At 38.0% G+C, this 13203-nt stretch overlaps 1 protein-coding gene across 14 annotated transcripts in view; it reads right to left on the bottom strand.

Moving 5' to 3' along the window:
• Positions 1-13203, bottom strand: part of INPP4B (inositol polyphosphate-4-phosphatase type II B) — a 391067-nt gene that overhangs the window by 244021 nt on the left and 133843 nt on the right. For 13 of the 14 annotated variants that reach the window (XM_030016394.2, XM_030016386.2, XM_041123453.1 and 10 more), the window contains 2 exons: positions 6191-6415; positions 4400-4444 (listed from right to left, as the gene is read on the bottom strand). In XM_030016394.2, coding sequence (XP_029872254.1) covers positions 4400-4444; positions 6191-6415 — 270 coding nt within the window. Of the gene's footprint in view, positions 1-4399; positions 4445-6190; positions 6421-13203 lie in introns of all 14 variants that reach the window. The other variant, XM_030016439.2, reaches the window with a different exon arrangement.

Genomic DNA, 13203 nt, shown 5'->3' with positions numbered 1-13203 from the left:
TTCCTTTTGCTCTGTTCCTCCTCTCTACTCAGCACCCTGCACAGACTGACATGTGCTACCTCCTAGTGCTTCATAAAGCAGCATGCAGAACAGAATCACTGGAAAAGCCAAACAAGATAAAGTTTGAAAATTAAAACTTCCCAACAGTTACAAGGTTCAAAAAACCAGCCATATTTCCAAAGAGTCCTCAGGAATATAAAAATCAACAATCTAAGTCTAAAGGAAGCTCTGGCTCCAAAATAAGGAGTGTTACAAGATCAGGTACACTCCCGAAAATGCCAAGTGTATTGCAGTGGAAAGCTGTAATTCATAAGAGTTTTATCGTTTGCCTTAACCTCAGGAAAAAAAAAAAAAAAAACAAAAAAAACACAAACCAACAAACAACTTTACTGAACTTTAAAATAAAATAAGGCGGTGGCAATATTTTGGACATTTTATAAAGAGAACACTTTCCAGAGTGTTATGGATATAGAATGCAGCAAATTAGCTACCACAACAGAATACAAGCCCCTAGCATGACTAATAACATTGTTTCAAAATGTAGTTAGAACTTCTAACATTGAAGAACAGTATTTAGATATACTGTCCCTAAATAAAACTCACATATTAGGCAGCACCCAAATATTATTAAAAAGCTATATTCTGTTTTAGTTACTGGAGAGTTCCATTTCTGAATCTTATTTATTGACCAACTAGTGGCAGAAGAGTTACAAATTACAACTATGTGGTAACTGACAATTTTTTTTAATATAGTTAAAAACGTGTATGTATTAACTGATATAAGCAAATGTCTATTTGCACACATATATACGCTACTTAACTAATACAATATTGTTTATATAATGCACGTGAATAAAATTATAGATATCAGCCTTTCTTTCAAGTCTAGAGACCAGTTGTATAGGTGGTTAACCGTTAGATTTGCCTTCCAAATTCTAAATGACAAAGACCAGTCTAATCAAGCTGAAACACCTCTACTGAGCCCTAAGATTTGGTTACCTAAGTTACGCACACATCACAGCAGTGCGCTCGCTTTGCAGCAAACCTCGCTCCCTTCACCCCTGCTTACCAATGCTTTGGTTCACCTCACAGAGGGGTCTTGGCTAAAGCTCATGCCAAGTCTTTAACTCGACATGAACCTGTCCTAGTTTCAGCTGGGATAGAGTTAACTGTCTTCCTAGTAGCTGGTACGGTGCTATGTTTTGAGTTCAGTACGTGAAGAATGTTGATAACACTGATGTTTTCAGTTGCTGCTAGTAGTGTTTAGACTAATGTCAAGGATTTTTCAGCTTCTCATGCCCAGCCAGCGAGAAAGCTGGAGGGGCACAGGAAGTTGGCACAGGACACAGCCAGGGCACCTGACCCAAACTGGCCAACAGGGTATTCCATACCATGTGACGTCCCATCCAGTATAGGAACTGGGAAGTGGGGGCGGGGAATCGCCGCTCGGGGATTAGCTGGGTGCCGGTCGGCGGGTGGTGAGCAATTGCACTGCGCATCATTTGTACATTCCAATCCTTTCATTATTGCTGTTGTCATTTTATTAGTGTTATCATTATCATTATTCGTTTCTTCTTTTCTGTTCTATTAAACTGTTCTTATCTCAACCCGTGGATTTGCTTCTTTTCCCAATTTTCTCCCCCATCCCACTGTGTGTGGGGGCGGTGAGTGAGCGGCTGCGTGGTGCTTAGTTGCTGGCTGGGGTTAAACCACGACAGAACCAAACTTTGAAAAGGTGAGATCAGCCGAGCAGTGCCCTTGGCCTGCCAGCGGCCAAGGGGCAGCTATCTGGCTCGGCTGGCAGGGCAAGGCAGCGCACGCTTCCCAGAGGCGCGCACCAGCCTGCCCGAGCGAGAGTCCCTTCCAGCCCTATCAATAACCAGGTGAACAGCACAGAAGGCGCCTTGACTGGCCACCCTTGCGAGACGTATTTTAACTGGCTGGGTGGGCCAAACAGCACATGCATCCTTCCCAGCTACACTGTTCCTCTCTTATCAGCAAGAGGCATCTGCTGCATGCGTGTATGTTTGTACACATGAGCAGCACGGTGGTGGTGAGTGGGGTGGCTGCAGCTAGGAAGTGTTGGCATGGGTGTGTTGAAACTCCAGTAAGAAGGATAACTGTTGTGATAAAATTGAAGTCTTCCATGGACCAACTCAGCCACTGGAAGTGGATTCCCCTAATGCAAACGTGTTATGCTTAAATATTTAGTATTATTTTAGGATTAAGACGCCAAGAATCAGCTTTGCATAGCTGCCTACGCTGCCAAATATCCCTGACTTACAACATTGGCAAGGAATAGCAGTGAAATACAAGAGGTTTACACTGTTGCTCTTGTTACCTGAGCAGCAGCAGAAGTCAATGTATAAGATAGCTCACAGAGCTGCAATGACTCAATCAATAATGCTGCAGAACAAACCACGGAACACAAATTCCTACTAGAAACAGCCAAATGCAAAACACAAATAGACCTCCGTCCAGCATAAGCCCAAACAAGTCTGAAAATGGCTTTACATTGTTTTTACACTCCTGCCTGCTGGGGCACATTTATCACCGAAAGCAACTTCTCCTGAAGTACAGCTCATCTAATTTGCAGTCACTGCCTGTAGCGCCTTCCTCCCTCTCCTACGCCACACCAGGGTCATTCTGGGAGTTTGTTATCACTGAAGCACAGCAAGTACTAGCTATGCCCAAATAGTACAGTCACATCACCTATAAAACGTGTATAGAAAGGCACAGAAAAGTTAAAATTGCTCTTAACAATTATTATAGCATGGTAATTCCCCAGCAGAGAACTAGGCCTTTCTTCCGTGCCAACATTTAACAATTTCAGCAAAAATAGTCCCTACAGAAAAAAAACTGCTCGACGAAGTTTTTGTAATGCTATAACTGTCTAGATTTTAGAAGGCATACAGGCAAAGCTACCCACATATAGTTAAGGGAATCTAAAAATTATTGTATCAGGCATAACTGCATCTGCCCCAAAGCGCACAGCATTAGGGTATCAGCTTTTAAATCAGCATAGTTAGAGCAGTGCCCAAGCCAACTGTAACCCAGTTCAAAGGAAAGGGCCAGGAAACAGCCTACCATGGTGGAATGAGCAAGGCGAGAATCTGCAGGTGTGTTCACTGATGCCATCCCGTTTGCTGTGTTGGGGAGGGTTCTGAGGGAGATCTGTTTGTAGATAATTTAATTTCTACAAATAGTGGAGTTTGATTGATTTTTATATAATAACCTGCTTACAAATGTCGCCATTTCCCTCTCCCTCCCTCTCACGTACACACACACACTTTTGCAATAGATGTTTTAAAGTGTTTCTATGGGAGTAAATATAACAGATATTGAATAGCACTGAGTAAAACTTTCTCAGTGTACAGCTATACAACATGAGATGCATATTAGCAGGTTATATGAATGCAAAAATCATAAAAAATTGGACAAGTTTTAGTCATTTCAGAATATACGCAGCATATAGCATCAGATATTTCAAAAGATACGTTATTTGCAACTGTGTTATTTTACCGCATACAGAAGCTGGGAATATTCATAGAATCATTTAGGTTAAAAAAGACCCTTAAGAGATCACTGAGTCCAACCGTTAATCAACTAAACCTAGCTATTATTCTGATTTCTGGTATGGAATTATTGTATTTAGTGCTTCTACAGCAAATAATTATTTCACTATTTCAAAAGCTTCAAAGTTTTTGCACCAAAGGAGCAATGACAAAGTTGAGAATTTTCCTTTCCAAATGGCACAGTTTGGGCTGCAAATATTGTGCATCTTTATCTTGTATTACAAATACATGATCATTCAATTCACTTTCTTGACTTACTGAGCAATCTTAATCAGGCTGTATACCTCTGAATAGAGAGGGAGGCTTGAGCTGACAGAACATCTCCTGAAACAAAGTTCTATTATATACTATACTAATATACAGTTCTCATATACTAATTATATTAAGTATAAAAAGAGAAAATCAGGTGAATGTTTATATTGACTCTTCTCTACAAAGTAATAATCAACACTTTTAAATAAAAGTTTCTTCTAAAGGGACAGTACTTTTACCTGAATAAAATAGCTTTTTAAAAACTCCATCTTAAATGTCTTGTCCCAAATACGTAATATTTCATAAACAACATTCGCAAAGCTATTTGACAGATTTTCAGCTTGGTAGAGCAGCATAGCATTAGAGAATTCAATAGATCTTTAGCCATTTCAACCAATCAAGAATCTAAATTCAGCATTTCAGACACGCACAGGCACATCTCCTACCGACAGGAACCAGGGTTGTTCTACTTTTTTAAAACAAGTAACATGTTACATCATATAACACTATAGATATAAACTCTTCACGCACACAGGCCATTGCAATTCCAAGAAGTCAAAACTGTATCTTACCAAGACTGAACTCCAGCTTTGGCTCATTTGCAATTCTCTGAATACCTTTCAAGGTTAAGAAAAAGAAAAAAATTATTAGAAATAATTTTATTTCAATACCTAGCTTTTTAATACATAGTAAAACTTTTAGCATGCCTAATTCATACATCGAACTACCTGCCATTGCCACCAGACACCACATTTTATGTTATAAACTTACAGGAAGAAAGACCTTTGTATAAAATACTTGCCTGAAAAAAAAGACTACTTTTGAAGACCACTTCTTTCTTTTTAATAGAAACTTACTATTGCTGGGAAAGGAAACTAAGGAAAAAAACCCACCAGCCTTTCACGGATGGGTACTGGTAAGATGTTCAGTCATAACAACTGACTATATATCTGTTGGAAAAATATTAAACCTAATGGCCCATTTTTAAGTAGGTATGTCATCCCATTAAAATGGAAACAAAAAACATGTTCTGTGAATGTATGTAAATCAGGTTAATATAGTAAAATATATCATCCTGTTATTGACCTACGTATAAATTGTAAAGCAACAAAGCCAACTTCTTGTTGGAAAATAGCACGTGAATTCCTTTTCTCATATACCAAGGACAATAAGAACATTTTAATTCCCTCCATTGAGGAATCATGTTCTAGTGCATATTTTACTGCAAAGGACAATATTTTCTTATTGCGCTAGGATAAAGGAGTGAACCACAGAGCTGCAACAAGAGAAATGTAGGAAGGATAGTTAAATAACACTGAGTTATTCACCCTCTGCAGGAAGTAATTGGATCACATGTACAGTATCAATGAACCTTGTAGAAATTAAACTGCCTCTTGTTGACATTTATGTATTGCCTCCAGTGAGCATTATTAAGTATTTGCCAGTATTGAAGAAACTGGTCAGATAGATAGTTGGTACAGGAACTAGAAAGCAAGATTTTTGTTAAAAATTAAAAATAATTAAAAAAAAAACCAACCCAAAAAAAAACCCCCATCAAAACTTATAGCTGTTCTTGCTCCATGAAAACTTGATGTTGCTAAATAGGACTAGTTTCACACTGTTCTCATTACTATAGCTAATCATTCAAGCCTACGCAAGAAAAATTACAGCTGCAGAGCTTAGAAAGGCTTGGTCAGTAAGAAATAACAAATAAGTGGGGGTTTTTAATTTTTATTTTTTTTCTGTTAATGGAGTTATAATGAATTTCCAAGTTGAATTCTGCCACTAGCAGAGTCAGCATGGAACACATTGGTCTGGAACACCTTTATGAATACGATACAGACTTGATTAAGTAACTGGGCAACTGAAATACAGTGCCCAGACTCCAGTGCACCAAACATGACTTAACATATGGCTACGTGCTTTCAAACACCTAGAGTGCTTTTATATCACAAAGAACAAATCTATGATACTAATTTAAGTATCACTAAAGCTTTATACATTTATCAAAGTTATCAGGCTATATTTTAAATAGTAGTCCATATGTTCATATAGGACACAAAAAAGGAAAAGAATATTGCTAACTACACAATTTCTAAGTCTCATGAAGGAAACAGATTAGAGAGAAAAAGTCAGAAACACAGTAGTCACACATTTGTTCCCCTGAAGCTTATCTGCATAAATCAAAATATATCAGTTAGTGATATTTAAAGATAATCTTCAGTTTACTTCCTCTACAACTGCGCTTTGTCAAGCAACAGGTTAAACAGCACTATGTACCCTGGTTGTTTCAGTATCTGTACTGCTACAGAGAATGGACCATTTTTATTGCACCACTCAATAAAATGAGCATATGCGCTTACTCGTAAACTGTGGCTCTCCTAGACTGTCTATTTGGGATGAAGGGAGAAACTGTCGCGCTTCATCTGATGATCTCTCCTCTTTGATTTCCATGATCAACCTCCGGAGCTGCTGAATTTTATTCTGCAAACCTTCCGAGTTTGCCTCTCCCAGTGCCACAGCCCAAGATTCGCAATCTGGCTTTGATGCAGCTTCAATGTAAAGATCTGGTTCTCCGCTCTGAAACTCTGCACTCAGAAAACATAAGCACAGTTTTTAGGAACTCCGATTCAAAAGTGGGATCATGAAAATATTGACATCACACACAATTAAAACCACCACACACACGTTTCTTTTCATGGTCACAGAACCATGCATCCCATCCACCTCATGAATCAAACCCCAGTTCTTTCATACTCAGTGCAGTACTAAGTCTATCCACAGAGTGGTTCCAAAAGCAATCAACATATTACTAAACTAGGTGGCAGAATCAAACCAAAAAGGGAAATCCTTTTTTAGCACAGATTTTGCAGCTTAGCAGGTAGCTATCAGAGCTGCTAACCTGAAAAACGATTTGATTTAGCAGGGGCAGCAGACATGGTTCTGACAGATAGTGGGATTCACCAGAATGAATGCGTCCATCATTTCATTTATTAGAGCTTTCTTTTATGCTCAGCCTTTCATTCATCCTTGCCAGAATACTGCTCACCAACACATGCAGATAATTTAGCATGACATAGCTCCTCTGTGAAGACTCAACAGGTTGTACGTGGGAGCTTCTGACCTCATTACTATCCATGTGTCATTTGCTTTTCTGCCTGAAGTCTAATTGTTTAATGATCAAATTTTCTAAGAACAAAAGAAAAAGGTGGTGGGGAGAGGGTGTGCGGGGAGAAGATGAAGCTCCCAATGAATCCAGGTAACTAGCAAGGGTCTGTTGTTTGATTATGATTAGAACAGGAAGAAAAAGCACCTCTTAGGCATTTAAAATTCTGCGGTATAGATGGCTTCACAGTGTCGCAAATTCAGTGTGACATTTAGTGTGACACACACTGAGAAGAACAAACTGGGAAAGAAAGAAAAATCAATGCTTCTTTAAAAGAAGTTACCAACTGATTTAGAAACATAAAACTCTATAAAACACCTGTGCTATTGTATTAATAAGGACTGAAGTATTTGGTTGGACATCAAAATCATTTTGACCTAAATAAGCTGTAGGCCATATTACTGAATGAAACAGAACACTTAAATGTTTTCATACTTAGTTTGAAAATCCAAGTAACATAGAAAAGTTTTTTCAACACAAAGTGAACTTAAATTCCCTTTTACTAACTTGAGTATCTAACCTTGGGCACTTACCAACATGTTATTCTAAGCCCGTTTGCACTTCATAAACTGAGCATCTGACACTTACAATTAACTCTCCTTTTATTGTTATGGGGGGAACAAAAGATGCAAACCTCAAGTCTGGAAGCCTCTTAAAACTGTGCTGGCACAAATCCCGGTAGAGGTGGGACAAGTGTTTTGTCTGGGGGTGGATCTAAGGAAATCTAAATGTGTGGCTGCAGGAGCTGCTAAGAATGCTGGATAAGATTTCACATACCAGCTGGACTATAGAATTCATGAGGAAAGACCGGAAAGAGCAGCAGAAAGTGGGGGAACATCTTTCTGGCTTCACAAGCAATTTAAGAAGTGCTAATAAGGTTTCAAACTCTTGCTTCTAGCCCTGGCTCAGTCAGAAAACAAGGTATTCTGTTCTTGAGACAAGAATATTCAAAATCTGAGGGAGCTGCAGTTGTTAATCACATCCTTGTTTACACACAAAATACGTACTTGACTGACCAAACCTGAACAAGCTGAGCTTTACTGTTTGTCAAAGATGACTTTAGAGACATAGAACTTTCAGCTGTAAGCTCTTGTGTGATCTGCTACTGCATCTGAGCCATAAGGGCAGGAATCTTCAAAAAAATTAGTAATTAGAAGAGCTAATAACTTTTCTGCTGCTCTGGTAAGATCTGCAACAGCACAGTGGTCTACTCCCTTCTGTCACTAACCTCGATGATTCTGAAGTTTGTTTTTATTTCATAGTATTTTGGAGCTACCAGCGGAAAAAGGAAAGGAAAAAAAAAAAAAAAGGCATGTAGTCAACTAGCATCAAGACCAACATTAACCAGCAGTCATTCTAATTAAAAAAAAAAAAAAAAAGAATGTATATATGTATGTATTTACAGGCATGCAAAACACCTTCATATACCATTCAGTCTTCAAAACCACAGACAATTTTAATAAAAGCAGTTAGGATACCTTAGCTAAGGAAAGAATGTCAGACAAACAAGCCAACACTTAACAATGAAAACACAAACATATCAAGGTGTTCTTTTCTTTTTACTCTTTATTTTAAAATGTAAATAGGAACAGTGATCTTGTCTTGAAATATCCTACTACTAGCTAGATAAAAAACATCTGCTTTGGGAGGAAATCAGTGTTTTGCAATTGAAATCATGCTATTTATATTTACCTCTTAGCTGTGGAAATCAGACTGCCAAGCACAAAAAGCATACTGAATCACCCTTAATATGCAGGGAACCAGAAATGGATAGTGAAATGCAGTAGGAGTGGGCATAATCGACTTTATTCTGATCTAAGAGGTGCTAGTTTTAAGATCTGGAAATTCATTCTAAACTATCACTTCAGAACACTACAGTCTGCTATATTTAGGTCTTTGGAGTACTCTGACAGCTAAGTTAAATTCTGAAAACCATATGAAAATACCTGAAAAATATTCTTCACTACAAATGTAGAAAGTTTTATTCTGCAGATCAAGCAGTTGGTGACTTATGTATTTCCCGTACTCTTTCAATGCATGTTTACATACAAGTTAACATACTAGAAGAAACACAAATGATGTCCAAAATACACATTGGCAAAAATGTCTGTTGCAATAAAGGAGCACACAGGTTTATTTATATAATAAAGTTCATCATCTCTTTGCTCTTCTCTCCCAGATTGTTATGTTGACTATTACTTTAAATCAGCTGCATACAGTAAACTCTAACAAGCTCAGACACTTAATTCCAAGTTTCAGTAGGGAGACAAAACTTAGCTGAAATTAATCTTTCTGAAAATACAACTAACAGATCCACAAATGTAATTAAGGCCTCAAATGAGTGGCAGACATATCAGCAGAATTATATTTGTATTGAACCATCTTAAACGCAGGAGTATTTCACGGATGGACAAAAGTACTTTATAGTTTACAACTAAGGAGTTACTGTAGAAAATACAAGTACACAAGCATCCTTTGTCATGCTGTTATTGCTGACATGAGTTACCACGAGTTAGTTTTGGAAAAAAATCCTGACCTTTTGAGTACATTTACTATTGACTTCAACAAGACCCATGCTTGGTCTGGTGTGCATTCCTAGTTTTACTGTTGTGATATAATTTTTGATTAAGAGGACATGTAAGATTTAAGAACACACAATACTAAGAAAATTTTCCTATCTGCTTGGGAATCTGCAATAGCAGAACAATAATTTTCATCTTAGTGCTGGACATCCCCAGTGGGGTTTCAAGTTCAGTAGCATAAACCCAGGGAAGACATTCACGCAGTTAAACACAATGGTTTTCTTTGCAAAACAAACATTCAATTTACTAGCCCTAAATTCAAAGCAAAATGGTATATAGTTCTATCTTTATCTCTTTTTCTTCTTGAACTGAAGAAGGTCTACATAGCTACAAGAACCAACATAGGTCCTTTTGATAGCTTGCATAAACTCAAAAAACAGAGAGAGAGGGAGAGATTCTGAGATCAGACACTGCGATATTGATTCTGTAAACTACAGTTTCCTGATACTGTTTGTCCTGACAATAGATTTGTATATACCTAACTGAAATCACTATCTATCTAAATCAACATTTTACAAACCTTTGTCCTCAGCTTTTCCCAACATATCTCATTTGTTTCCTGGAACCTAGCAGAGTGCTTAAAAGCAAAAGTACTGTTCATATTTGCCATTAAACAGTAGTCTGCAATTGCAATAAATAGTCAGCTATCAAAATGTTTCTTCTTGTTTCTCCTACGCTGTTAGTTCAGTTTTGAACTTTCCAGTTGAAAATAAATTAACGGTAACAGCTACTAGCCTCAGGAGGGGGGAAAAAAGACCAAAAAAAAAAAGGCCAAATATTACTAATTCTAATGCATGAAGTGGTCTCTAAAAGTTAGCACTGACACTTCCATAATGCACCTGACACTTGGATAATGCTGCAAAAACAAGCTAAGACCGAGGCATCATTGGTAAAATCTGTGGGAACAGATTCTGTAGCAGAGCGTTCTGTGTTTGCTCTACAGCAGGTAGGTGTAGCACTCGGGACTATACAAACTCACATCCACTTGGCCAGTAGTGTTGCTATACACGCATTGTGAAGGAAAGTTTTGCAGTCTAGAAACTGCCCAACTTCCACAGTGTGTAAAACTATGTTCAAACCCTTGACGTCCTGTCCCTTGACACATAAAGTGGGCAGAAATAGAGACATCACTTACGATGACATTATGGAAAGCTAATGTGGTCCAGTGGCTATACTGCTTCAGGCACCTTCTTAAGTGGAGATACCTCACTAGCAGGTGCTTAGCGGCCCTTCCAGCAGCTTGCCCACCTTGCTACTTTTCCTTATTTCAGTATCAGAGACTCAACTGGAGGCAAGAGCTGAGGACGCAGATAGTGGAAAGCAAACATGTGTGTTCATAGAGCCTTTTCTGATCAGGACTCTGTTCGCCAACAACTCTTTTACTGAAGTGTGATCTCAACAAGACTTTCTCCCACAGAAGCCAGCATAGAAAGTTACAGTCCCATAGGACTTTTGCAGCTCAAAGAATTCAACCCCCTTGCTCAAACAGGAGTGCTGTCAAATAAGGAAACAGCACAAAGAGAAGCTGAGATATCCCCAGTAGCACTGGAAAGCCTTTTCTACTCTAACTCAACTGTTTAAAGTCAGAAGTGTGTTTTGGTGTTAGTTCCATCATCCTCAGATAACTTTTTTTGTTCCCATTATTTTGTAGTAATACTTAAATTTCCCAAGTTTATCAATTTAACGATAGCAACTGCCTCTTTACTCTGCAAGTACTTTGATATTTCAGTTGTTTTAAAAAATGAAAACAAATTTCTTGTTAAAAATGTCTTAATGATGTCCCTCTTAATTTTTAAAGTGTACTTGATGGTAACTTTAATCATAATGTCTTACACAGAAACCTGGGTTTCTGTGAAGTCAGAAATAATTAATTGAGTCACCAAAAAAAGCGTAGGCAGTTATTGGACTTGACCCTTTATCTTTCAAAAGACTGCAGTTTAATGGAAAAGCTTTTAAAATATAAAATAATAAAACAATCACATTTCCAAAGGTAGGGGGAAAACACTTTGATTTTAAAGCTGTTTCCTTTGTTATTAATTTTCTTTTTTTTCTTAAGGCGGCTTTATTGTTTTATTTTACTAAACATGTAACAGTGACAGGAAGACTGATACTCTATGGCTTGCTTTATTTTTATTAATGAGAGTTATAAGCATAAAATCATGTTGAATAGGGTAAAAAAGAAATTACTGGCAGGATTTAAATAAAAACTTGTACAAAGCACATGGTCAATGTCCAAGACGACAGCCTCTCCTTTTCTAGAGGATCGCTATTTTTCCTCCTATGCCAATATGCAAAGTAAGAGAGTTCAAAAAGGCTAAAAGGTTGTCTCTCTCTTTTCATACACACTAGCAAAAAGTAGTTCTCAGTTGCTACCTCAGCAGTGGAAAATGGTTGAGAATATCAATGAGCAACTGCCACTCTAAAATATAAAGCACCATCACAGCTAACCACCATATGCTGTAACAAAAGTAGAATAGAAGCTTTGATACGTAAATTATATCCGCAGGATATTTCTAATACAGACATCAGAGGCTTTTAATTCACAAAGCTGCCTGAATTCTATATGCTGATGCATTTCATGTTCAAATTAGTAGTGATGAAATCATCCCATGGTTACTCATGATGCTATGTTAATCTTCCTTTGGAAGTGAAATTTTCAATTAAAGATAAAGAATTTAATTAAAAATTTTATCTTCAGTGTTGTTTTTTTCTTATTTTGCAATGCTGGAATAAACTTATATAAGTTACCATTATAATCTCCATTTAAGTCCCCACAGAAGCTCATAAAGAGCCTGAGGTATTTGAAATTAATATAGCGTGATATCCCAGGTTGACTACTGCAGTGTAATACTTTGTTTCTTTTAATACCTGCAGGCTTCCACACACACCACGTTGCTTCTCCCCTTTCATTAAATACCACACCTATGCTGTAAGCAAGGCAGGCCACACAAATATTTAAATACCACAATGGTATCTCAAGATCACTGAACAGAAATACTGCAGCATTCACCAAAAGTACTAAGTGTGGCCTTTGCAAAGCAGTAGACTGCTTTTGCTGAAAGGAAGTACCATCACATCGCTGGCTGAACCATCAGTCTACCTTAAAAAAGGCAGGATTCGGAGGTCTTGATTCTCTGCCTAGGTCTGCAAGAGTAACCTTAACATATGCCTCAGTTATTTCACCTCTGAAACAGGGAGCGATACTGACCTGCCTTTCCAAGCCACTACTATTGAAGGAAACTAAAAGCTCCAAGTTAAGTGGCTTACGCACTACAAACGGCAAAAGGGAATGCTTGCCCTCTTAAGGGTATTCCTATATGCAGACCTTTTCTTTGCCTGATACACTGCAATGTTTTAGATGACTGTGGCCTTGCATCAAAAGCTCTGTCTTCTTGCTCTGTTCTCTCCTTTCCTCCTCCTGCCTCACTAGCCCTACCTGGATGTTAGAGCTCTCACCTCCCTAGTTCTCACTGTGGGACCACACACAGTAATGCACTTAATACAGTCTCTTAAAGGAATCTCTTTTCCTGAAAGAGGAGAGATTTACAGATGCAGAGAAGGCAGTCCTTGAATGCTGTCTCTCACATCTGATTTCATTTCATTGTGCCTGTATCTCTTGGGTTCAGTC

Source organism: Aquila chrysaetos, chromosome 1 (assembly GCF_900496995.4).
Source record: "Aquila chrysaetos chrysaetos chromosome 1, bAquChr1.4, whole genome shotgun sequence".
Lineage (NCBI taxonomy): Eukaryota > Metazoa > Chordata > Aves > Accipitriformes > Accipitridae > Aquila > Aquila chrysaetos.
This window is presented reverse-complemented; position numbering and strand designations above follow the sequence as displayed.